The 14207-nt window shown below is 40.5% G+C and overlaps 1 protein-coding gene across 27 annotated transcripts in view; it reads left to right on the forward strand.

Annotated features, from left to right (window-relative positions):
• The window catches only part of CACNA1C (calcium voltage-gated channel subunit alpha1 C), a gene marked incomplete at its 5' end in the record, with an annotated part of 525599 nt that overhangs the window by 113457 nt on the left and 397935 nt on the right, over positions 1–14207 (forward strand). For all 27 annotated transcript variants that reach the window (XM_081926667.1, XM_081926694.1, XM_081926693.1 and 24 more), the window contains one exon: positions 3469–3574. In XM_081926667.1, the coding sequence (XP_081782793.1) occupies positions 3469–3574 (106 nt within the window). The remainder of the gene's footprint in view (positions 1–3468; positions 3575–14207) is intronic.

Consider the following 14207-nt stretch of genomic DNA (forward strand, 5'->3'; position numbering starts at 1 on the left):
ACAAAAGGATTATTGTTAAGTGCCAATCTGGTTTTTTTAAAAAAATGCTTGGTCTATGAATCTTGGAATGCATGTTGGAGAAAGTGCCCCCCCTTCTCTCCTCCCTCCCTTCTCTTGCATGCTGGCATTGGCACTTCATTTGTGGCTTGTGTTAAGACAGACATTTTCATTACATGCAAACTGGGAAACTCTAGTTTGATATCAGATAATAAGCCAGGATGTAATCCACTTTGGACATAACAAGTCAGGAATAAAATGCCAAAGCTGGCACACAAAGCTGGGCTTAAACACACAGATTCTGGCATTGTTCTATCTAATTTGGGCCTGAGATTAAATCTCTGGTGCACAGACTGTTCACAATGAAACTTGGAGGAGCAAACAGAAAGATGGATTTAAAAAAACCAAAGTACCATAATCTTAATAAAAATATTATCAAAGTACCATAATCTTATTAGATGCTGTGAAAACAACTTTTGCTTTCAGGATTTTGGGTGGAGATAAAAATGGGTCAAGAAAGGGTTCACAGATATTCTCCATCAGCTCATTTCCCCCCCTGTTTTTCAGGTGATAGTTTTTTAATCCTCTCAAGCAGTTTTATTTGTTATCCTTCCCAACATAGACACTCAAAACCATGACGGATGGCTAATTTGGGATGGGTAGTGGGATGGTGGCGGCAAACCTATATTGGTTACTTGCTTGGCACCTTGCCAACCATACATCTTTAGGCAGAGCCCACAAGGGGAGGCCTGACATAAAGTATGAAATCAGAGCTGGTTGAACAGATTGATGTGTTGTAAAGTAGGAGGCTGAAAATGACTGAGCAATGTAGTCATCTCTTGAGAGTTAATGGTCTTACTGAAAACACATAACAAATAAACAGTTGAAATCCTCTCAATGACTCACCTCAAATACCAGGTTCCTGAGCAGAGCACATACTTATGGCCACTATGGACTTGTTGCTGAAAAACAGCATCTCTTTGGTGAGTCCACCAACTCCACCCTACTGTAATTTATGTAGCAACATATTGGCCTAGTTTGTAAATAATGCTAAGCTATGGTTAACTTTAACCATAGTTAATGCTAACCATAGTTAACACACGATGATGGAAGCTAGTGTGTCTGGCAGACCATAATGTGAACCTTGGCTTGTTGCATTCTTGTCCTCCCCCTGTTAAAGGAAACACAAGCCAGGAATTGCTGTTCTTCATTTGCAGCTCTGTAGCTTTTGGCCTGTGGCAGCTCTTTAACCATAATTAAGGATAAGGTCTGGGCTTGCACATAAAGTTAAGTAATAGTTAATATTAGCTAAGGTTTAGAAACGAACTACAAACCTTGGTTAATGAGCAGTCTATAACCATAGTTAATAACCAGTGGTTTAGTTTTATGTTCAAACAGGGCTATTCTAATGTTCTTAATGTGTCTTGATAATTCAAAACATTGGTAAGCAACATAGTTTGTGCTAAGGTGCACCTTTTTTGGGGGAAAGGATAACATTTAATGCACAAAACTGGGACTCTTTTGCAGACTAATACATTTTCTACTGAAAGAAGAGAGGAGAGGGGGAAACATGTTGCTATAATCATTTCACATACTGAAAATACAGTTTCAGCCTATTTCTGTTGCACACCCAAGAGGATGTGAATGCAAGAAAAGCCCTGCTGGATCAGAACAAAAGGCCCATGAGGTTCCCACATTAGCCAACCAGGTGCTTTTGGGAAGCCCGCAAGCAGGACAATGAGGGACAACAGCTCTCTCCAGCTGTTATTGCCCTATATACCAAGTCTTGGTATAAAACTAATGTGAAACTGCACTACAAAGCTCCATTAAATAGAGCTTAATATATCTTAATTAATGGTTTTCAAGCCAGGTCATAATGAAACATTTCAGCTGTGCATAACAAATTCTCCTACCTCTGACCATTCACTCTCTTACCTTCCATAATTTGTACTAAAAGGAAACCTACAAAACTTTAAAAGTTGTGCATATGAGAAATTAAAAGAGATTATGAACTCCTGTGTCTTTACAATAGCTTATACAGGTCAACATAAAATTGTAAACAGGGCATTAGCTGTCAGAAACAACGAGGACAAAATGTGCATCTGTAACCAGATGCTAATTGCTTTCTCTATAGTTGAGAATGACCTACTTTTCAATATTTCAGTCTGATCATGAACTATCCAGCACAAATTAAAACTTGCATAGTCATATGCAAGGAGGGGGTCTATTTTTTGTTTCTTATTCTTTGTGGGCAGCAAGGCAACAATTGCCTTGGCTGACCAATAGAGTCCCTTTCTAAGGCTTAATCCATATAGGTAAACGATGGCCTAAAAACACAACAACATGGGGTCAGCTACACATGGAAAGCCTCCATATGCAATGACACTAATTCCCCTCGCAGGGGTGGATGAAGGGGGGTCGGTGGGTGCAGGTCGCCCTGGGTGTCACCACTGCCCTGCAAAAACCTTACCTTCTACTGACACATAGCATTCTTAGGAAAAGTTTTTGCAAATTGGGTGTCTTCATGTGGTTCCTTTATTTGCCCAATAGAATAATCACAGGGAACAACTTAGGAGGAAATGAGAGTACAGTCCTATTGGACGTCTGTGCTGTCCATCAGCTCAGCAAGAGTGTGGGTGTACTGATATTGATATAAGGGGGAACCAATAATAAATAAGGTTTCAGTCATTTTCTGCCCAACCCAATTAAGGTAAAAAACTGATGATGGGGAATTCACTTTGAGAACAGTTAAGTGGTGAAATGTATTCTGAACAAATACATGCATTTTCAAATAGACACCACTGTTTGGCATATTTCTGGTATGAAAGTATGCAAAATAAGCCACAACTTATTTTAATATTGCCCTTTAACAACCTTGTGTTACACACACACACATACACCCTCAGAGATTAGAATGAAGAGACGCTGAATGTTAAAAATAATGTTAAAAATAAACTCTTACATAACTTTTAAACCCCTTGTGCTTCTTTGAATACTGCTCTCTTAAATTTCTTTTCAAAAGTTGGCAAAAGAGGGTTGAAAAATGCTGAACCATTGTGTATTAAGATTTGGGAGATATTTTCTTAAATGACAGCAATAATAGGCAGTTTGCAGCTGTATTGCAAATGCAATAAGAAAGAGAGAGAATTTGGTGGGCTGTCTGTCAAATAACAGCACAGCCCGAGAGGGTAAAATAAACTTGAAATTAAATCTAAATAAAGAAAAAAAACTTTTAAGAAATCTATGTTTACTCTGGCACGCGACTGGCCTACCGTGCTTTTGACATATTAGGAAGAAACTTGGCTGGGAGGGTTGAAAAGCACTTTAAAAGGCATATGTTTCTTTTCAAAATACAAGGGATTAGGAATGTCTTCATTAAACAGAATTCTTTGAAATCCTTCCCCCTCTTCCAATATAGTGTATGCATGTATATATTTTAAAAAATCAACCTTCCTTAACTCCATTCCTCAGACCATTTGAAATTATTATTTTACTGACTATTTTTGCCAATTGTGTGGCCTTAGCTATCTATATCCCCTTTCCAGAAGATGATTCCAATGCTACTAATTCCAATCTGGTAAGTCCTTTACTTTCACCATTATTTGTTGTTACACCTTTTACTACTTACTTATAGGTAGGTTGTTTGAAACTCAGCACAGTGGCTTTTGGGAAGTCCGGAGAAAAAAATCACATGGTCACATCAGATGGCAGCCAAGATGTTTGGATTACATGGCTTTAGGCTGGCACTTGTTTTATCAGGATTACTTCTGGGGGGGGGGGAAACGTGGGCATTATCAGCACTGCATATGGATATCAGTTTCATACCTCTTCCCCCAAAGAATCATGGGAACTGCAGATTGGTGGAATGTTGAACATTCTGCTAGAACAATGGTAGCCAATGTCGTGCCCTCCAGATGCTCTTGGACTGCAGCTCCCATCACCCCCAACTGGCATGGCCAAGGGTCAGGAATGATGAGAGGACACCTCACTGACTACCCAGTGCTAGAAAATCCCATCCCCATTCTCTCCAGTTACAATTCCCAGGCTTTCCCGATAAGAAGGAATGGTAGTTAAACTGGTTTAAGTCTGTAGTGCAGATAATGCCTTGAGTTTTTTGAATTTATGGTTATGACTTTTTGCTGTTGGCTTTTCCCCCCTTTTGTTAACAAAATGCCAGAGTATAGTGTGAAAGTGCTATCTATCTATCTATCTATCATCTATCTATCTATCTATCTATCTATCTATCTATCTATCTATCTATCTATCTTAGTAGGTGTTAATTGTTTCATTCCTGAGCTTTTTCTGCTGTGTCTGTTTTATGAAAGGGATATTATTTAATTGATCAAGCCTTCCTTTCGGGTGATGAACAGTTTCAGGGCTATGTTCTAGGGCACCTTGGCAGGTGTTCTCATTATAAATTTGCCCTTTGAAAGATGGTGACTTTTTTCTATTCTTGCCTGGAATGATTAGTGTTTCTACTAAACGCAAATGGCAGTGCCTGTGTTTCAGCATAAGCTTGTCTGGTGCTGGGGTGTGGGGCAGGGGGGAGAAAGGGAAATGTGTTTATATTTGGCTTAGCATGAAGTCATAGCAAATATATGAAAGAAACAAAACTTAGTGTTGGACAAATGGAATGCAATCCATAACAACAGGACAAGCTATTTGCCCTGTTCTTTCCTGAGAGGTTGACTGAGCTCAGAACTCCCAGAGCTTTGAATGGGAAAGCCTGAAAGCCTGAGTCTGCATTCATTCCAGTATTCAGAACTAACCAATGGAGTTTTTTGAAAGACCAGAATGTGACTATTCTTTTACTTGCCCCTAAAGGAGAATCACTGGCATGAAAGGGGGGGTGGGGGTGGAATGAAAACTTGCAGAGGGATGGAGCTGGAAAAATAATAATTGCCTTTCCAAAACAGAGACAGATGAGCATGTATAACCATTCTTCAGGCCTTGGCCACCATGATGAAGTATTTTCATGAAGCAGCTTTGAGTGTGTGGAAGGAAAAACAAAGGCTTTGGAATGCATCTTTGGAGGAATTATTGCCTAGCACGTTGTAAGCTTTTCTTTGTTGCTTTGCAGTTTGATAGAGAGAAAACGGGGGCTGGTTTAGAATCCTTTTTAAAGATTTGAAGGGTTTTACTGTCAGGTGAAACATGTGCAGGAAAGATGTTAGTGAACAGGTGCATCTGACATGTTGCTGTTTTCCACCTACAAAAGTGAAAGGCTGGAACTGAGGTATAGGCTATTTAGAAGTGATGTTGGTGTAGATATTTGCTCCTGACAATAAACCCAGTATTAAACACACACATACAGCACAATGTTATAGAAATGGGATTCCTCCAGGCAAGTACTAAAGAAAAGCAATAATCTGTTGAATTGGTGGTGCATGACTTTTGTGTATTTTGATTTCTATACCAATATTTAGGTTGGATATGCAGATAATTAATAACTGACAAAATATATTTGTACCTAGACTGCATATGCAGATAGCTGGTAGCAACACACTTTTATGCTGATGGGTTTGCCATGGGCAATAATTTATCTCACTAAAAGTTGGTAGTTGTGGGTAAGTTAATGTACATGGTGCTATTTAGAGTATCATAAGCAAAACCACAAGTCCCTGCCCCAAGAAGCTTACAGTGTAATTTCAACAAAGACAACAGAGGGAGTCAGAGGGAGAAAAAGCAGACTGAGTTAAATGTAACAGGGGAACATGCCTTTTGCCAGGCAGTAATGTATTTGATACTGACTTAAATTTCCAAGGGATTAAAATATTTTTCCAGCCCTGACAAATGGTCTGTCTGTCTGTGTGTGTGTGTGGAATTGCATTGACTTATTCATTCTTAAGATTTGTACACTTGTCAAAGTTTTGTGGCATCCATCCTGTTGTAATTTAGCCTTGCCCTCAGATCTGTTGCCTTGTTATAGCAGAGAGAGGCTGCAGTTGCTTTCTGCTAGAGCTCTAGTTAGCTGAGTATCAAAGTGATTAGTTTGTTTTTGGAAAACATTGGATGAGACGGTGGGTTGAGATAGAAAAGGCTGCTTCAGAAAACAGCACATCCTGCAGAGATGGAAATCGGATGCACTTAGAAAAGAGAGCCATTTTATTGGAGAAAATTGCCTCCAGCCATTACGAAATGCAGCAAGTTGTGCTTGCTACAACAACCAAGGGGCAAAATAGTATGGCTCCAATCCAGATCTGTAGATTTATGCATGTAAGGGGACTTTTTCATTTCTCTTCTAAACAGCAGCAACCCTGTTTTGTGTCTCACAGTATCACAAGTCCTTTTTAAGGGGTTGCTTGCAGTACAGGACAGAAAAGAATGGGGAAAACCTGCTGTGCACTGGTAAGCCAAACAGAAACTAGCTTAGCATGTTATCTGAACCCGGACTCATGATTAAGTTCTCTTCTTACTTACCACAAGCCAGGTTTTTCTTGGCAGTCAGAGATGAGTTCAGGATCACAGACAAACCACAGTTAAGCAAAACAAACTATGCCTTCATGTTTCATGCAAAACAGGCCTATGACACTAACAGAGCTACCACTGCATCAGAATAACAATGTAGTTTTTTAAAAATCAGATTTTTAAGGTATGAGTGCTCCCGCATTTCTATCCAAAGAACAATCTTTCCAGACGAAGAAGTTTCTTGTGCAGTTCGCTTCCCTGCCTTTGAAAGCAGTGCTCTTAAATTTGTAAAGCTCCTCAGCAAGGCATTCTTCCCCTATCATCTACAATCCTTTACTGTGGGTCATTTGGTATAGCTCTGAGAGAGTCTTGTAGAAGGACTCAGAACCATCCCCTGTTTGAAGATGCTCTTTAGCTAAGTCCTAATTAGCATGAATCATTTCTTGTCTTGATATCTTCTATAGCCAGTTTGGTGGGTGGTGGGTTGTTGGGGGTTTTTTGAGAAGAGGGAGAGGAAGGTGGAGTTGGTCCAGCTCTGGAAAACCAGATTTGTCCAGCTGCTCAGGGGAAGCCTTCACTTGGGTAACAATAACAAGTCTGGCTTCACATTCACTTTGTAATTTAATTCTGAAAGGAGGAAAAAGGAGTTGCCATAGCAACTTCTACCGTCCTGATTTCCAGAGACATGGAGAACCTTCTTCAAGAAGCGCATTATCCAATATATGATGTGTAATGCTTTTTTTCTTTTCTTTTAAGGTTTGAAGGAGAAAAATATGTGTTTATAACCTGATAACATGCCTCTTGGATTCTGAAATTCAGCCAGCAGAATGTGGAATAAAAAATTGTGCAGGATTTTAAAATAATGAGAGCCACTGTAGGGTAATATTGCAGAGCCAGTGTGGTATAGCAAGGGTACAGACTTAGAACTTGGGAGACATGGGTTTAATCCTCTGTTTAGCTATGGCCTATGGCTAGTCACTATCTTTTAGCCTTCAGCCAAAAAGATCAAGGGGCTGAAGCAAAATGGTACCCGCTGGTTATTGCTAAGAATTTATTTGCACAGAAAGCTGCTGTTAAAATGAGTCAGCTCTTTGGTCCATGTAGCTCAGTACACTGGCTGGAAGCAGCTCTCCTGAATTTCTGAAAGGGATAGTTCCCCGACATTACTGCAGATCCTGAGGATTGAATCTGGCCTGAAGATGCATTCCATGTGCTCTGTCACTGAGCTTCAGCTCCACTGAATCGGGCACATCAGCCAAAACATTTCCCCTAGTACTAACTTGGAAATCAAGAATTGTTTATCCATTGCCTCAATTTCAGCTGTGTTTCTTAAAACACTTACAGGAGTCTCAGTGCCATAAGTGAAATTACTCTGAAGCAACTTATTTATGGCTTATGGCCTTTGATAGCAATCATGCTGTCCTGCGAGGTTATCCATTAACTTCAGTAAGGGCAAGGTCAATCCCTTCTTGTCCTTTGGTAACAGAAATTTGAAAGCAGCCGTTTCTGCCGTCTTTATATCTGTTTCATCCCCACTAAAAACCTATTATGCACACAAATGGAAGGGGATTTTATTAAACACAGAGCCATTTTGGAACTAATGAACTCCACTGAGGCTCTGGCGAAATTGCAGAAATGAAGAAAGCTTGCACACATGTGTGTGACCTTGTACAAAGAACAGTGGTGCACATTCTCTTGATGTAGCTGGGAAAATTGGAGCTAGTTTGAAGGGAATTGAAGCCAGGCTTGCAAGAGAGGGCCATAATTGATATGGAGTCTTTCTACTTGTTTTCCCTGCAATTATGTGTTAAAAACAGAGATAATGTGCCTCCACAATAATGGAACTATAGCAGCCTAAGATAGGAAGTTGAGAGGGAAATGCTTCTGTCTCGTCTGAGTGACATTCACAAAATGGCTTGAGCCTGGTCAGTGTCACACCATGTTGATAACATAATGAGGTTAGGACACATCTTGAAGCATACTGTTAGGTTGATTGTTTATGCCTTTTGAGGCAGGAGGGAAATTCCTACTGCTGTTTGAATAGCTCGACCTTCCTTTCCTTCCCATAGCAATAGCAGAAAAACCATCTGTTTGCAAAACTTGAATTTAAAATGTCATATTCTGCATTCACATTTGTACATCTTTACAGGTGGATGAGAGTTACTTCTTTTCATTCATTCTCTGAAAATTGAACTGTGCTTTCTGAAGCAAGGAAGATGGAATTGTTATGTCTCTGTGAAAGACTGTGCTTACTTGCTTCCCATCTCTGGATGCCTATGAGAGAGAGAGCATAACTGTCTGTCTGGCTTGGTAACTGGTGATTAGTTTTGTGGCCAGCTGAAAAGGTGCCTGGTCCACATTGGCAACGAAAGAGTGGATTTTGGTGCTACATTAGTGCTGTAGATTAATATACAGCAAAATCTATGAACTGGCAAAGACACGGCATTTAATTCAGAATTTATAACAAATATGATTACATTACATCTTACTCAGCATTTTCATCATCTTAACTCGCCCCCCCCCGGCCTATTCTTTTGCAAACTGCTTTATCTATGTTACAAGCCAAACATAGATGTAGAGGATTTAATGGTGATGAGTTATTCAGAGGGACTTTAGTGGCTCTTTTAATGTAGTCTTAAAGCCTAAATAATTATAATAAACCAACAATTATGCCACATGCATATATTAGCAAGGAATGAGGAATTGGTTCAGCAAAGTGAATATCTTAGCCATTGGCCACTTGGGAATAGAAAGGTTGTTTTAAAAATATATTATAATAAATATACCCTGAGAGGGTCTGGGAAAGAACTAGGCACTGAACTTCTGGAAGTTGATCTGGTCCTGCGGTCTTGGGATATATATGCATTGCCTTAATTTCACATGATCTGGCACTCTTGATAGCGTGACAGAGCACTGCCCTCCATCTTGTTACTGGTCCTGGTTTGCTTTCTCTCTTCTGGGTGTTGTCTGCTGTTATTGATTAAAACAGCAAGAACAATACAGTGCAATTTTTAAAACATAATTCTGCCAAAGGCTGTGACTGTGGAAACTTTTATTATCCTTCATCTCTTTCCCACATTCTCCTCCTCATTGGTAAGATCAAGACACATTCTCAGAAAGTAAAGAGCATGAAATTTAAAATAAAAAATGGTGGTGGGATATTCCAGAAAGGTACAAATGGAAAACATACTTGGATGTAAAGACAACATAATCCATAATATGGTTTGTTCTGTCATTACCTTTCAGGATGGAAAGGTAAGGATGGGACAACCAGCTTGTGGGTTATCCTAACCTCATATCCACATAAGTTTTCCATACCTGAGCAATTGACAGGCTTGGTGTTATGTGAATACCTATCACCATATGCTCAAAAAATGGCATTTGATAGTGCATATAAAGCCAATCCAGGAATTAACAGGAGTAGAAGCAAGTAGATACAAAAGTGACATTGCATTCTTGACCTCAGAGCTTCTTTCTGTGTTGAAGTATAGAGTAAGAATGTTCCACTAGTAGGCAACTTCTTTTCTGCCCAGCCTTGACTTGAGAATCTGAATGATGCTATAAGGGGACATCTAGCAACAAATATATCTAGTATATTTTTAGGACCAACCCTACATTTGTAAGTTGTTTCATATTGCTTTTCACATTTTATTTTAAATTGTTGTATCTATGTTTCTAGAATTTTAATTTATGAACATGTACATGCTGAGCCTATCCAACTTTGGACTCTGGTGCGTTACAACCTGACCCCACACAGCAGGTATACAACTCAAATGTGGTATCTGGGTCACTTCTTGTGGTTGCTGAACTTAATGCTTCTGATTGTAGCTTTCTGTTCCCTCCAACTGCGATGTCAACACCTTTTGCCACATGGACTATATTTGGCATTTGCAAGATCCAGATGCCTGATTCCTACTGTGTGCATTTTCCAACTACAGCATTTCTGTGATTCCCCAGTTAGTTGTGTTGGCACCTCTGCAGCTGCTTTTTGATCTGCCTTGTTAAACTTGCACTGATGGAAAACGTTGGGATTTTGGAAGATTTCCTGCCTGGCTGCCACTAGCTCAGTGGCTGCAAGGCTTGCATGCAGGAGGGTGGAGGGAGCTGAAGTGGAGACCATCTGTGTGTGATAGTCTTTATCTGATGTGCCAAAATTGCAATCCTGATTTTTTTTAACTGTTACTTTGCCTAATGAAAGCTTGGCAGGTTTGTAGTTGCAGCAGTATCAGACCTGATACAATTAGAGGTGCATTTCAACTTAGCTTTTGTAGTCACATTATAAGATCTTAAGTCATTTTATTTATAGGATTAAATATTACATGTTGGATTTTTCAGCTGTTATGATAATAAGCAATATTATCAGGAATGAATCATGTTGTGCAAAACGACTTGTAAAAGGTGCAACATTTTCTTTTATGCACCATTTGTTACTTGACACCATTCTGCCCCCAATTACCATTATGTTACATTTTATTTTTCTTATATGTTCTTTGTCTTTTCCTATTTCTCTCTTTGTACATTTCAGCCTGCAGACACATTGGTCTGTACCCTGCATGTTTGCAGTGCACAGATAGTCTCTGTCCATGCAATGTGTGGTATAGTGCAGTGTTTCCCAACCTTGTGCCTCCAGCTGTTTTTGAACTACAATTCCCATCATCCCTGACCACTGGTCTTGCTAGCTAGGGATGATGGGAGTTGTAGGCCAAAAACATCTGGAGGCACAAGGTTGGGTGTACTGTGGACAGGCATAGTAGACAATGTATAGGCTTTGTGGACAAGATGCAATCAATGCATAGTGTTTGGATAATCATAATACATAATTGTGGTATTCTCCACAAGACCACAACCCTCAGGATGTTCTCAGCCCTCTCCTACACCAGTGCGCAGGGCTTGGACCCAACTCACAGTGCTGGCCCACCCATGAAGCAAGATGAAGCACTTGAGGCACCAGGTTCCACAGGGCACCAGGTTCCACAGGGGCAGCAGATCCTGCCTCCAAGGAATACATCATCCATTGCTACCATGGTGGGGGCTGCCCTCTGCATCCTGGGCTCTGCATCCACCTGGTATGATTCAGAGCAGGCTGGTTTTACCCCTGCGATGACCTTTAATTTACACTTCAACAGTCTAATGAGGCTCATTTGATTCCCCCTCCCTTGTTCCTGATTTGGACCTTTATTCCTCCCTTGTTCCTGATGTAGAACTTTACTCACCCCTTCTTTCCCAACAGGGAGAGGGACATTTTGAGGTTTGCCTCAGGTGCTAAAATGTTTTGGGTCACCCCTGCCAACTCATCATAAAGGAACATAGTCTTTTGTTCCCTCCTCAGTCTTACAAACCATCTTTTGAGATTTTTTTCTACTTTTCTTCATCTTTTTTCCTTCTCTCTACCACTGTTGCTTATAAAGCAGAAACACGCTTGCTTTTGTACATCTGAGCATGATGTTATACCAGCCGGCATGGGCATAGAGGCAAATTGCCTCAGTGTCCCTTCCAGCCTCATCACAATAATAATATATATTTTATATCACTACACCACTAACATTTAAAATATGTCAAAGAACATTCAGTGAACATAAAGCTTACCACAGGCTTGTTAATATTCCCAAGCAGCCTTAAAGCCTTAGTTTCTCTCCTCACACCATACACCTTTTATACTCAAAAGGCCAGAAACTGGCATTCAGTTCTGGCAGTTTTTGCTCCCATATGAAGTATCCAAAGGGTGGGGCATAACAAATGAAAGCAGGCATCTCTCTTCCCCCTTTTTTATAATGACCTCTTATGTGCGTAGTCATCAGGACTGGAAGAAAATATTGAGTGGACATGTGAAAAAAATCCTAGAAAATACTCTATGAAAAAGAAAACTCAGTGGATAAATTCTGTTTTTAGGCTTACAGTTTAAAACCGTAGTTGTCTGACTAAAAATTGGTCCTAGTCTCATGGCAAGTTCAATGTACATTATAACTGCTACATGACCAGGCAATCATCTGATTGCTCTACTGCATTGCCAGATTGATTTTCAGCCCACAATGAAGTGTTGTACACAAGGTCTGAAAATCAATTTTGATGTATAGTATACAAAACAGGCAACTGCTTGGTTGTGATGCAGTTCATATTGAATTCAGTGCAAAAGACTAGTGCAGTTTTCAGGCTTGTGAATAGATCTTCTTACTCAGGAATTTATTTATTTTTTACTTAGAATGGCTGGTGAGCTACAATAATTTGAGCAGATACTAAAGGCTACAGAGTTGGAAAGGAATAGTTACAGACCTGTCCAGCAGTATCCACACTGTAGGACTGAGGTGTTTGGGTTACTTTGGCATAGTGTGAAACAGAGAGGAAAAAAGCAATGAAGGCTACTCCATTATGGTGAGTGGAGCACTGCCTCTCCAATCTCAGACTGCCCTCAGCCAGACTTCACCGGCCTCCAACCAGTCAAAAGAGTGGCAGTGGTTAGATGGATTAATTATTCTGCTAGCACATTTGCAAAGCAAAGCAGGGTCTGGCATGGTTTCAAATTGGATGGGGGAACCGTGTGTTGAGATTCCTGCATGGCAGGGGGTTGGACTAGATGACTCTCGAGGTTCCTTCCAACCCTACAATTCTATGTTTCTATAATACCCTTCACCAACTTTGCTGTGCTCGCAAAGCTTAGCACTTCCACCTTCTTCCAATGAACATTTATGGCTGAAGTGGGGATCTTAATCTTTATTACGATCATAAAGAAAAGAAGTAGTTTTTCTGAATTTAGTAACACTGAGTAGAATTATAAGGTTTTGAGTATAGGACTTGGAAAAGTGGCACATCCTACCCTCTCAAACCCACCATGGGGTAGTTACATCCCCAGTTCTTTGAGAAAAATGTATTTCCTTATGGATAAAGGAAAAGGTAACCCTGACCGTTAGGTCCAGTCACAGACGACTCTGGGGTTGCACGCTCATCTCGCTCTATAAGCTGAGGGAGCCGGCGTTTGTCCGCAGACAGCTTTCGGGTCATGTGGCCAGCATGACTAAGCCGCTTCTGGTGAACCAGAGCAGCGCATGGAAACGCCGTTTACCTTCCCGCTGGAGTGGTACCTATTTATCTACTTGCACTTGACGTGCTTTTGAACTGCTAGGTGGGCAGCAGCTGGGACCGGGCAACGGGAGCTCACCCCTTTGCGGTGATTCAAACTGCTGACCTTCTGATCGGCAAGCCCCAGGCTCTGTGGTTTAGACCACAGCACCACCCATGTCCCTTCCTTATGGATACCTTATTCTAAAAAGCAGCTCTTGACCTCATCATAGCTACAGCCTAGGAAAGCAATCCTGTTTTAAGAAAGCAGCAAGTCATGCTCAACCATTCTAGGAGATGCCAGGGATTGAAACTGGAACCTTTTGCATGCACAGAATATGCTCAGCATTGAGTGACACTTGTTCCTTAATTCAAACAACTGATTTGTAAAATATCAAGTACCTTATTAACGGCACATGTTAAAGATTGAACCTTGGAACAAAATACAATAGTTTATGGTAGAATATCCTTTGACAGCTGTGGAAATACAGCAGCAGTTGCACTAGGGTAAATTCACTGTGCACTGACAATTCCTTTTAGAAATGTTTACCTTTTACTTTTGGATGAAAATGTTGCCTTGAAAAGGGATACCACAGAGCTATTGAAGCCACTTGCATGGAAGGAGTGTTTGCCGTTTGCATTCAGGCTGCCATGGCTGAAAAGCAACCCATGTTTCTTTATCTGCTCTATTCATATTATTACAAACCCTTCTTGGAATCAGGTGGAGATGACATTGTCAGGTCGTGGTG

The sequence above is a fragment of the Podarcis melisellensis genome, assembly GCF_964234715.1.
Source record: "Podarcis melisellensis genome assembly, chromosome: 10".
Taxonomy (NCBI): Eukaryota; Metazoa; Chordata; class Lepidosauria; order Squamata; family Lacertidae; genus Podarcis; species Podarcis melisellensis.